The 12908-nt window shown below is 38.3% G+C and overlaps 3 protein-coding genes across 4 annotated transcripts in view; 1 reads left to right on the plus strand and 2 right to left on the minus strand.

The window, feature by feature from the left end:
• LOC134647982 (large neutral amino acids transporter small subunit 2) overlaps positions 1 to 2541 on the minus strand; it is a 40993-nt gene extending 38452 nt beyond the window's left edge. Inside the window, exon 1 of the mRNA XM_063502403.1 lies at positions 2136 to 2541. Coding sequence (XP_063358473.1) covers positions 2136 to 2278 — 143 coding nt within the window. The 5' untranslated portion in view covers positions 2279 to 2541. The remainder of the gene's footprint in view (positions 1 to 2135) is intronic.
• Positions 2542 to 5342: 2801 nt separating this feature from the next.
• LOC134648455 (homeobox protein Mohawk) lies at positions 5343 to 9434 on the plus strand. 2 transcript variants are annotated; one of them, XM_063502976.1, is made up of 4 exons: positions 5343 to 5490; positions 5958 to 6205; positions 6404 to 6563; positions 8746 to 9434. In XM_063502976.1, the coding sequence occupies exons 2-4, from the start codon at positions 6093 to 6095 to the stop codon at positions 9298 to 9300; spliced, it is 828 nt and encodes a 275-aa protein (XP_063359046.1). In that variant the 5' UTR covers positions 5343 to 5490; positions 5958 to 6092; the 3' UTR covers positions 9301 to 9434. The 2 variants fall into 2 exon arrangements, with proteins under 2 accessions (XP_063359046.1, XP_063359047.1); XM_063502977.1 differs by lacking the exon at positions 5343 to 5490 and having other exon boundaries at positions 5569 to 6205.
• Positions 9435 to 11553: 2119 nt separating this feature from the next.
• Positions 11554 to 12797, minus strand: LOC134647907 (large ribosomal subunit protein uL10m). Its single transcript, XM_063502279.1, has 3 exons — positions 12695 to 12797; positions 12109 to 12615; positions 11554 to 11866 (listed from the first exon to the last, which is right to left on the minus strand). The coding sequence occupies exons 1-3, from the start codon at positions 12711 to 12713 to the stop codon at positions 11622 to 11624; spliced, it is 771 nt and encodes a 256-aa protein (XP_063358349.1). The 5' UTR covers positions 12714 to 12797; the 3' UTR covers positions 11554 to 11621.
• Between the last annotated feature and the right edge of the window lie 111 nt (positions 12798 to 12908).

Genomic DNA, 12908 nt, shown 5'->3' on the forward strand with positions numbered 1-12908 from the left:
CATCCATCTTTGTCACACTCGTTGTTAAACATAAGGTCGTCTCTTTCTCTTTCAGTGTGCGGGAGCTCGTTAACACGTCCATCTTTATCGCTTGTCCAGCCGCGTCTAAAGACAACTTGTCAAATTTGGCACAAGTTAAGCGCTTCAATTTTGGAACGCCTATAACCTATCTTGAGTTATAAATATATAAATCATTGATTCCAGTATCTTTTTAGTGATAAGCAAGACCTCTACATTCTCTACCAATATTTTCCATAAAAACCACCTACTGAACCTTTTTGTTTTGTTGCCGGTGCTGGAATAAATTTACCACCTACCTACGGGTTTTACCACTTTTACCCAAGGGGAAAACCCTGTGAAAAAACATACTGACTTAAGAAATGACTTAGTTTGAGATCATTTAATTTTTTAATCCGACTAAGTAGGTGTAAAATGAAAAGGAAGGCCTTGGATAAATAACCAAATAGATTTATTAATTTTAGATTTATAGATAATAATAGATTTATATTAGACATACATATTTTAGGTAGAGTAAGTAGGTAGAGCTCAAATATGTATTCATGCAAGTATTTATTACGTACCTATATATTTTATCAATTATATACAGAGATCGGACAGATTGGCGTCATTGCTCGCAATAATGTGGTCATGACTCCAAATTTGATTAAATAATTAATCATTTAATTATTTTTTTACCTGAGATTTAATTTTATTCCCTAGTCAATAAATAGCACTTAAATATATTATTGATATAAAAAAATGAGTACCTACAGAAAATTGCGAAAACACAGATTTTTTTTTTAATAAATTTACATTATAAGAATCTTTGTGTTATTTATTGATTAGGAATCAAAATTAAACCTCAGGTAAGAAATTAATTAAATGATTAATTATTTAATCAATTTTGGAGTCATGTCCATATTATTGCGAGCAATGACGCAAATTTGTCCGATCTCTATTATAATAAGTACGTACCAATAGTTGCCTGTAAATAAAGATTTTTATTTCATTTTAGAATCTTTCGCTTGCTTAGGTTGCAGGTTAATATTAGCACGAGGAGTTAAACAACAACTGTCCCCCCTTGTAAAACAAATAACTATAATTTCACCAACATAACATTACATTTTCCATGTAAAATTACAAAAAATAATAATAATAATTAGGTAACAACAGACGGTCTTAAAAATATGATGGAAGTAGTAGTTAAATATTATGATTTTGGCAGTATGTTTATGTCAACTAATTTTTAGGGTTCCGTACCCAAAGGGTAAAAACGGGACCCTATTACTAAGACTCCGCTGTCCGTCCGTCCGTCTGTCACCGGGCTGTATCTCACGAACCGTGATAGCTAGACAGTTGAAATTTTCACAGATGATGTATTTCTGTTGCCGCTATAACAACAAATACTAAAAACAGAATTAAATAAAGATTTAAGTGGGGCTCCCATACAACAAACGTGATTTTTGACCGAAGTTAAGCAACGTCGGGCGAGGTCAGTACTTGGATGGGTGACCGTTTTTTTGCTTGTTTTGCTCTATTTTTTGTTGATGGTGCGGAACCCTCCGTGCGCGAGTCCGACTCGCACTTGTTCCTCATAGTTAATTAGTTAGTGATAGAGCGGAGTGCAATCAAAATTGTACTTACCTTTTTTTTATCATTATTATTTTGTACATTAGGTAAACCTACAGGTATCATTTTAATGAATGAGGGGGGATTTAAATCTTCTCGGGGCAGAGGTGTAGGGTTGGAGCTGGTCTACCTAGCTTTATTTGACGTTCATAAGCGCATTGTAATTATGCCTACTTGAATAAACTATAAAAAAAAATTAACCTAAATTAGCCAAACATTTAATTACTTTACAATTTATTACATTTTAAATACATAATTGATAATAAACGCAATGTAATAAATAAAATCATAGAGCCAAGAATTTACAAAAACAACTTAGGAAAATGAACAAAAAAATATCGTGGCCGTTGTATTCATTGTAATCAAAACCCTCAAAACCGTGACCCGTTTTACTGTAGGTATAATTCGAAAACTTTCAAGCGGTTGCCATGGAGCCGTCACGTGCGAGATCTATAAACACAAAAGGATGATGCAAGACAGGCGGGAAATTTAAACATTAAGCTTACCCGGTATTGTTGAAAACTCCCGCGGGAGAAATGAAAATGCCGGAGCCGATGATCGTCCCGATAATAATCCCCACTCCATTGAACAGTGTTATTTTACGTTTCAAAACAACTTTTTCGCCGCCGGCGTACGTCTGTTCACCCATTCCGCAAAAATCAATCGCGTAAACGCCAAACGCACGTGGGCAGGTTAGACGCGATCGCGTTCCGGCGGTAATCCGCGCCGGCACTGCGATTAGCAAATACGAATACCTACTACACTACGACACCTCGCCGCGGGCTCTCTTACAAGACTGAATCACTTTCAGTTACCATTTTTTACGGAACCGGAATGGGCAAAGTTGCATTGACGTCAGACATTACCGAGTCGGCCACACGGCGGCTCGTGTTCGAGGGACTGACACTGACAGGGGGACTTGTGGAGCGCCGAGTGTTGCCGAGTACGCACGCCGGCTGACAAAGATGCAATATTGCGGGACACGGGCTTGCGACAAGGAAGGCGAAATTCTGGTGGGCCACGCCGAACGAATGGGCGCCGGGAAAAATTTGAATGGAAAAATTGGTAGAGATCTTGCGTTTAGGTAGAGTAGAGATACTTACTGGAAAATGCAATGGATAAAACGGTTATTTCCTGACTCGTTATTTCAGCGCGAAAACCTTGCTACTTATAAATAAAGTAAGTACCTAAGTCAGTATAAATCACTAGGCTTTAGAAGTCTCTATGCAAAACTAAATTGCTTTATTTCCCAATTTTCATATTTCGAGGAAATTTTATTTTTCTTTGAATGTTATTAACTTAAGTTCTTACAGAATAGGGATGCGGAAGTTAAGAGTACCTGCGCCATTTACATCTTAAGTAATTAATTGGAAGAGCTAACCACTAGAACTCATTATTATTAGTATTATTAGTTATGACTCGGGTTTTACTGTAATTTTAAATTTGTAACGTGTGTCTTGTGGCTAATAGGTACTAAAATCTTAATTCCACAAGAAAAAAATCGTCGTGCCTCAAATCTACATTTGAAATCCTGTGTAAGTAAGCTATTACCTACTTAAGACCAACAAAAAGGTTACTTTGGTATCCATATAAATTTCTCTTTTTATCAAATTCTCTATTACCGTTACATTTGGATATATTTTATCATAGATAGAACCACATTATTTAGCCAAAAAATAGATCTACATGTATTGACATTTACCTGCACACGAATAAGTAGGTATAGTTATTATAGAATCGGGTGAAAAAAGGTCAGTTTGCAGCCCCTGCTTATCAATTTCCATAGAGGATTTTATCACCTATGTAATAATAATTTACGGGGTAAATATGTAGTAGCTCACACTGAGCAACTTTTACTATTAGAATAACCCCAGAAGCGCGAAAATAAAATTTACTCTTCCATATTATATGTTTTGGTTGGCTGATGTTAATATTTTGTATGGGAGAGTCCATTTTTAGGGTTCCGTAGCCAAATGGCAAAAAACGGAACCCTTATAGATTCGTCATGTCTGTCTGTCTGTCTGTCCGTCTGTCTGTCCGTCCGTATGTCACAGCCACTTTTCTCCGAAACTATAAGAACTATACTGTTGAAACTTGGTAAGTAGATGTATTCTGTGAACCGCATTAAGATTTTCACACAAAAATAGAAAAAAAACAATAAATTTTTGGGGTTCCCCATACTTCGAACTGAAACTCAAATTTTTTTTTTTCATCAAACCCATACGTGTGGGGTATCTATGGATAGGTCTTCAAAAATGATATTGAGGTTTCTAATATCATTTTTTTCTAAACTGAATAGTTTGCGCGAGAGACACTTCCAAAGTGGTAAAATGTGTGTCCCCCCCCCTGTAACTTCTAAAATAAGAGAATGATAAAACTAAAAAAAATATATGATGTACATTACCATGTAAGCTTCCACCAAAAATTGGTTTGAACGAGATCTAGCAAGTAGTTTTTTTTTTAACACGTCATAAATCGCCTAAATACGGAACCCTTCATGGGCGAGTCCGACTCGCACTTGGCCGCTTTTTTGCTATTTGATTTTGTTTAAGTACTGTGATTTTGATTGAGTTTACTGTGGGAGTAGGAGCCCGATTCTGATTTTTGTTTCTTGTTCCGAAATTGTTAATGGTTTTGACCTGTCAGATGTCAAAAGAGACACAGTTAAGCGATTATTTTCAAAAATTTTCTTAGAAAACTTAAAAAGTAGTTTTTAAAGACCTTTGGACTGATTTGTCATACGTACATTGATTATTACAAAAAAAAATACTTTTAGTTATATGTATGTATGTCGTGACCCAAAAAAATATTTTAATTATTTTAATTTCTAAACAACGTAGCGGCTCTCGAAATACATTCTGTGTTCCAAATTTCATCAAAATTTAGCTAACTATGTATAATGAAATTCCGAGTGAAACGGCTGTGCCAATACGGAGAGACAGACGGACAGCCGGACGCACAGAAAGATGCACGGACGGACAAAGTACTTATAAGAGTTACGTTTTTGCCATTTTGGATATAGAACCCTAAAAAATTATATCCCTCCTAGAAAAGTATGGTAGTAAGTACATAAATAATATCAATTCAGATTCGACTTATGAAAAATATGTAGGTATCTAGTCGCCACAACGTAAGAACCAATATTTGTCAGTTATGAATTTGAACCTTATGTATATTACGCTAAGGCTATCCGTTAAATCAATCTTTCTCACTACACTTACCATACAAATTTCTGTTCGTTAGTTGGATCAGTTAATTAAAGTGGGTAAATCAGTTAATTGAGAAGTAGGAAATGAAACAAAATAGTTACCTAGATTAAGTAGCAATAAATGCTAGTGTATAGTAGTAAATAGGTGATTGTTAAATGTAAATTCATTAGTAAATTACTAATTAACTAGGTACCTACTTCGTTACCAACACTATTATCTATGTTTTTAATTATAGGTAAGTGCTTAACTTGTTTACATTAAATAAGAACGTCACGAATGGAGGTATTTGGAGGTCACTATTTACAATTTATGATGTTGCACTTAACATAAATTAGTAAAAACACGCAGATTATCACGGCATCGTGTTCTAAGAAACACTTCGTTACGCGATTCAGTATCTACTTCCACTCCATCTGTGAAGTCAACTGGCCTGAAAAAAAAATACAATGTCAAGGATGTAAACAATGTATAAATAGTTGTATAAAATATTTACAAGTTTATCTGCCGCCAGAGGTGTTTTGAAGACTTCGCGGGAGACATCCTGAAATAACGCGATTTGCAGCGGTGGCGCGCGCGCAGCCGCGCGGCGCTGCCGTCGCCCGCGCTTATCCGACGCCATTTTCACACACGCACCGAGCTTTCCCGCAGACAGGTACGTCCATTTTTTATCCCACATACCTATTAAAAACATCACCACTGAGAAACACCGTCATTATCCGCCGACTAAAACACGTATGACCTCTAGTTTAGTATACCTACACTGATTTTACCGCTCATTTAATAACAAGAACAATGACCCTAGCACACGTAATACCTAGTTATGTTTTTTATTCTTATTTGCGATTGCTGAATATAAAACTATTAACCGGCACGTTTAACCAAAGCTCGATAAATCTGTTCACGGTACTCGTCGCCAAATTGCCGATTTCCATGTAAGTAAAATAATTGGAGCTAATAACATCTAAAAGTGAACTGTGGAATGTGACCGTCATGTTTGCGTTACATCAACGCATTGACGGACCGTAGTGCACTATGCGACGATTCCGAGTGATTAGACAGTGTGTAGCCGTGTTCGAAAGACAATCTATTTGTGTCATCATGTCCTTATTTTTTTAATAGATCACCAAGCATCCCCCGCAGCGGCAGCGCGGCAAGACACGAGTCGTGTCTCAAGCTGCGGCGCCCTACGCACGTGCTCGCCCGTGTCTAGTGACTGTGCACTTACACCAAACTTAATCGTACCTAAATATTCAAATGACTCTAATTCAAAACCCAAGTGAAGCAAAAGGCGAAACAATGGAGGGGTCCCCGGCCAAAGAGGACAGCGTCAAGTCCTTGAGGCCGGTGAGAAACAGACGATACACACGGTGAGTGCGCTGACATGACTCAATATACTTTCAGCCTGGAGGGACAAGTTTCTTTGTGCGTCACGCACTAGCTAACAGAACGAAGATCCTTTATGCAAAAGCCTCTACGAATCGTGCGTGTTTTGTTATTCATCATGTTTTCACAGCACGTAAACGAATGTCAAACATAAACTTTACATGGTACTCGTAAAATTACAGAAGGAGTCTAGTTGCAGGCCAGCGGCCTCAGAAAAGGTTATTCACGCCAGAAATAAAGCGGTATTTAAAGGATTGGCTAGTGCGTCGAAGAGACAATCCCTATCCTAATCGAGAAGAAAAGAAATACCTCGCGGATGAAACAGGCCTTACCTACATTCAGGTACCCGAATATGTATATTTGTTACATAACTAAGTATTATCAAGTCTCATTTAAATACGAGCTGCTAAAAAACTTCATGTAATGTATCATGTTTGTGCCTGCTACCAACCTAATTGGAAGCGTGCCAAGAATTGCTATTTGTACATACCTAAATAGGCACTATTTTTGTCACTGCTTTGTTAACCACGAGATTTGTATTATTTCCAGTATTTATAGTTAGCTAACAAGAAATCTTATTATTTATTTCCAAAACTTTAACACGGATACTTTCCGTGGCCGACTGGCCGCGCACATTGTTTTTCAAGAATTATAATGAAATTTGTGGCATGCTTAGTTAGGTAGGTACGGTTGAGAATGAGTTCAGTGGAATATTCATTAAACTAAGACTATGTATTTACCTACGCTTACGAACACTTATACGAGTATGTATTTAGCTATACTACGTGTAACACTACCTATTTAGGGACCTACTGAAAAGTTCAGACAACTGATTCAAAATTACACATTTTAAATCCGTAAATCCGTTAATTATTGGTACAAAGTGTACACCCCCGGAGGCCAAAAGTATGGAAGCAAATTATATGACAGTAAACAACTGTGATTTAATATGCGATAGATTTTTACACTGCTTATTGACACTTAGTGTAAGGCCTGAATGGACGCTCGGAGCGGAGCGTTCGGCGGGGCGTGCAGCGTGGCGTCGGGTTCTCAAGTAATTTGAGCAGCGTGCACTAAGGCCGCTCCTATACGCTTGCATTTGTTTAACATGCACGCCGCACGCCCCGCCCCGCTGCACGACCAACTCGAGCGTCCACTCAGGCCTTACACTTAGACGCAGTGCAGACCATACACGTACCACACCGTCCACACCACATTATACCTACCTACATACATATTATACTTGCCCGAAACGGAACTTTGTCGGGGATATTTTAGGGCTAGGGCTTAGACCTTCACTCACCTGATGCAAAGGCGCAAATGGGTGAAGAATTTCGATACCTATTATATTATAATCAATTATTAAGCGACTCTAAAAATGCTGCTGCTGTATATGTCGTAGTCAGATCGTATAATCCGCCGTATTACATTATGGCTAGCCGTTTTCAAAAACAGGGGCGTTTTGAAATGCGGCGGTTCGACGATTAACCGGATTGTCATTGCGATGCGTTCTTCAATAACGCGGCCTACGTTTAGCCGCATCGTACCACTATTTAGATTGTAGAGTGACCAGTTCTTTCGGTCGCCTACGTAACCGGAGTTTGACAATGTTTGCAATTTAATTTATTTTTACCATGGTCCCACCGCACTACATGTGTTTCTTTTCCAAAACATTTCCTTCACAACTTAAATAGACGGTTTGCCGTTTCTGGGCGGTTTGCCCTTCGGGCATCTAAAGCTACCTAACGAACCTAACCTACTTACCTACCTACGCTTTTTTCCCCAAAGTGTAATGTTTTCACGGACGTCTCACAAAATCAATAGGTAGGTAGGTTAGGTTCGTTAGGTAACTTCAGATGTCCGAAGGGCAAACCGCTTAGAAATACTCGTAGGAGCCGCGAAGCGGGGCTCCGTCTATTTAGAATCAAGTATTTTTTAGTATTTTTATTTAGGTTGCGAAGGAAATGTTTTTTGAAAAGAAACAGTCCGACGAACTCCAGATTTGATGGACACCCCAGCGTTTTTCATAGTTTGTTGTTGTTATGTCAGGCAGCGCCACGAGTGTTAAAAATGGGAACTAAAAACTGTCAAAGTGGCGGCTAATGACTCGCTGTACCTATTACATTACGGCTAGCCGTGTTGAAGAACGTATGGCGCCGAAAACATTCCGGCGGATTCTCATTCAGCCGCATTCAATCCGGCTAATCGTTGAACCGCCGCATTTCAAAACGCCCGTTTTTGAAAACGGCTAGCCGTAATGTAATACGGCGGATTATACGATCCGACTGCGACATATATAGGTACACAAAAAAGGGTAGAGTTGTGAAAATGTTACCTAACACCGGGCTCCTGGTAAATGCGAAATGCCAAATTTTACCAAAAAATAAAAAAAGGAAAGTTTTTGAAAACTTAAAACATTGGTCACAAATAGTCGAACCAATTGCACGATATTTTAAAGCAGGTGCCCGGGGTTAGGTAACATTTTCACAACTCTACCCTTCTTTGATGATTTTTTTTTCCACAGATTTGCAACTGGTTTGCCAACTGGCGGCGCAAACTGAAAAACGTGAACGCGGATCGAAACCAACAAACATGGGGCCACCTCATCCGCACATACAACGACCGCGCTCAGGGCAACGTGGAGCAGTTCAGCATCAGCTCCGACGATAGCATCTGGAGCGAACCAGAGCCGACCAGCTCCAACTACGAATCAATAGACTTCGAGACTGAACACGACAGCCCGGAACCACACTACCAAGAGGACTCCGACTCCTCCATACATTCTAAAGAAAAATGCGAATTTTTCAACAACAACTCCTATAGCGAGCAGCAACAATGTCTAGGCGAGTCGAAGAAAATCACGAGTCCCTTACTCCTTAGCAAGTGGTTGGAGAGCGCAGCGAGGTTTCAGCCGAGTGAGATGAACTACTCGTGGTGGGCGGACGGGAAGCGGCGGCGGGTCGAGGCGCGCCCGCAGCGGGTCGTCAACACCACGTCCAGGCACGACCGGGACGAGGTGGAGGCTGCGGTGGCCCTCACGGCCCTTGCTAGCGCCACCACGCGCCTCATTGCCCCGTAGAACGTTCGTACTTACCACAACTTTTATGTGATTTTCTTCACCCCGTACAATGCACTGATATGTGCTACTTGATTGATTAAATGTCCTGTACTGCCATAATTCGACACCTTGCCACACGAGCTGTTTCAGAAGCAAATTATGGACTTTCGCAAGATGATTGGGAGACGATTGTAGCCGTGTTACAAAGAGTATTTTAAATTACACTTAAGCGTATTCTTGCAACCATTACCGCTTCAAAAAAGAATTAACTGCTTCAGTGACTACTGTATTCAAACATATTTAGGTATTAGTTAAGACTTTTACTATAAGAATGTTACGATTTTAAAGGTGTGTGATATACGTAAGTAATTACTATAAATATTGTTGAATGAATTCACAAAATGACTCAGGTACGAAATATTTAGAGTAAGGCCAAGATAACTCTGCAGCGATTTTTATAGCACGGACGTGCAAGTGTTATTTAAAACGTCATAATTTCATAGAAGTTTGACGTTTAAAATAACACTTGCATGTCTTTACTATTAAAATCGCTGCAGAATTATCTTGGTCTGACTCTATCAATATTGGTTAAAGTGTACTTGTACAAATGTTATATTAAAGTGTACTAGTATTCCATGACCAAAAATTCATGACGAATTATATCTAAATTTATGTGCCATTTTAAATAAGATTTGCTCAACTTTTCTTTAATATTTAAGTAGCCCGAGTGACTGCCTATTGCCTTAATGTTATATATGGTTAGAGTAGGTCATTTTCGTTGTTTAATTGATCTCTTTTAGATTAGACATTAAGATTTAATGTAAATTTAACACCTGCCAAAGATTGCGTTTAAAGTTCCACATTTATTATTAAAATAATAAATATTATGTGACAGAGTAATTCTTTGATCCTTAACTACAAAAACTAATAGTCTCATCATATTAGTGTATCAAGTATCAATCATGACGATTATACATTATCACATAATTATAGGAAAAAATTAAGAGCTTGATCACTATCCCATTGTCATTGTCCCATTGGACAACAATCAGTGTAATATTAATATCACCATTTCCACCCTATATTCTCAGAACAATATCTTGTGCACCCTGGTGTGCCCGAAATAAGGAAATACATGACTACCTATACCTACCTACCTACCTACATATACCAACTATCAATGAGGAAGTAAATAGCTTCTCAAAGAAATATAAAGAAAGGCTAACAAATCATGAGAACGAACTTGCCAGAGACCTATTAAACAACACCAATAACATCACAAGACTCAATAGGTGGCAGATCTTGGAACTAGACCAGAGAGAATAACCCACCCCCTCTCTTCACATAAAAGGAATGGTGGTTAATGGACCACCACCTTGAAAAAAGAAATGTATAGATACATACAATCTGATTATGGCTATGAAAGCCGATGGCAGATGAAAGTAATATAAAAAAAAATCCCACCCTATCTACTTCTACCTGAGGGCCGTTGCTTCCTCTCATCACTACATAGTATAAAACAAAGTCGCTTCCCGCTGTCTGTCTGTCTGTATGCTTAGATCTTTAAAACTACGCAACGGATTTTGATGCGGTTTTTTTTTAATAGATAAAGAGATTCAAGAGGACGGTTTATGTATAATTTGTTAAACCGTGCGAAGCCGGGGCGGGTCACTAGTTTTACAATAAATTTGACCTATACTATACTATCCATGCTTGTCCATTGTGGATTGGGGACTTCATACATACTTTTGAATTTCTTTATAATAAGAATATATGATGCACCTAAATCATCTGTCAAGATGTTAAAGGCCTGATACGTTGCACAGGTTCCAATTAAATAATAATAATAATAATTTGAGCCTATATATGTCCCACTGCTGGGCACAGGCCTCCTCTCATGCGCGAGAGGGCTTGGGCTATAGTCCCCACGCTAGCCCAATTCCAATTAATCAACCAAATACTTTCTAGATACTGTGCAGAGAGAAGCCTATATATTAGAATATAGGTTGTAGTCATTTTAAGTGCTTACTGTTTTAGACACTTGGCAGGTATGTAGAGTATACTCCCTTGTTCATAAAACTTAGCAACCTCTTACAAACCTCTGCTAAATTTTGTCTCCTAACAAACAGAAATATCAAAATGACATGGACAAACAATTATCAATGGTTTGTTAGATTTGACAGATGTTTATGAATAACGCCATTAGTGTATATTATTCTTACATATTTCTGAAATTATTTCCCAATAGGTAATAAGGTTTTTAAAAATAAAAAGTAAAGTTAAATTACCTTTTAATGCATCTAAACTGCTCTTATATTTCAATAACTTCTCTATAAATTATTCTAGGATTCTTTAGGTTCTATAGGTTCTTTACTCTCCGCAGGTGGTTCTGATTTGTTCTGAAGTTCCACATGTTGGTCTAGGTTTGAGACAAGCATTTGCTGGGCCTGGTTCAGTTGTCCCACGAGGCTGGATCCGGCACTTTGTAGGATGGAACATAGCTGACTTCTAGCTACATCCAAGTTGGGTAATTTGCTGAACTCAACCAATTCATTTTTAGACATTAATCTGTCTTGAATGATCCCCGCTGTAGGAAGATTGAATAATATAAAAATATTGTAGAAGGTATTATATGCTTAGCTTAATGGTATTGTCCATTTGAAAACTAGTTGTATCAAACAGGAACCGATATGATGATATGATTCTTAAATGCTTACACTGACGATAAGATAATCATGACTAAAATGTTACCCATTGGATTGAAAATAAGACCTATCAGTCATGACTCATCAATTAATCAAACCTTTAACACATTAAAAGAATACAAACCCATGATCACCAGTTGTGGAGCTTTCTTCATAATATTAAACATCTTTGCGACACTTGCAGGTTGACCAAATATTATTTCTTGGTGAGAAGTAAACAAATGATTGACAGCCTCATACCGTGTCCCGTTAGTAGCCATGGACACTATTTTTTTGCCATATGTCCTTAAATGCATGTCATTTTTCTTCAATGCAGCAAATATTGGCATTTTATCCTCCATTGCAATAGAATTTTTGTGAAGAAACACAACCATTTTGGATGTGTTGAACCAATTTAAGCATTCTCTGGCCAGAATGCGTTCGAAGGGATTATCAATTTCCTCACTTCTTCTCTTCTCCCCCCGATCGCACAGTGCAATATCGGGCATCGAATTCTTTGGCGGTACATACCATGGCTTTGTGAAATCAATCAGTAATTGCCTCTCGAAATGGGGCTTTCTAGGTTTCTGAATGTTGATCTTTCCTCTGAATCGCCGTGCCAAAAGGAATGGCGTTTGAACTTGCAAAAGACCTGTAAACACGAGAAACAGATTAGACTTGATCAATCACTAGTAAAAGCGGAAATACATGCAGCTGCAGTTAACTATTACCTCTGTTTATTGAAGCCATTTTGAGACTTTGAATAATTAAAATATATTCATTTCACAACAACCTAACCTAAAACCAAATGTATTGACAATTTTACAAAATGACCAAGCCAATTTAGACTCTCGCCTCTCGCGCGAGCCACGAGACGAGCCGCTAGCCGCGCCACGAGACGCGAGTCCACCGCTTACACTCGCGTTCGGCTTGTCATTCGGTTAT

The sequence above is a fragment of the Cydia amplana genome, chromosome 5 (genome assembly GCF_948474715.1).
Source record: "Cydia amplana chromosome 5, ilCydAmpl1.1, whole genome shotgun sequence".
Classification (NCBI taxonomy): Eukaryota; Metazoa; Arthropoda; class Insecta; order Lepidoptera; family Tortricidae; genus Cydia; species Cydia amplana.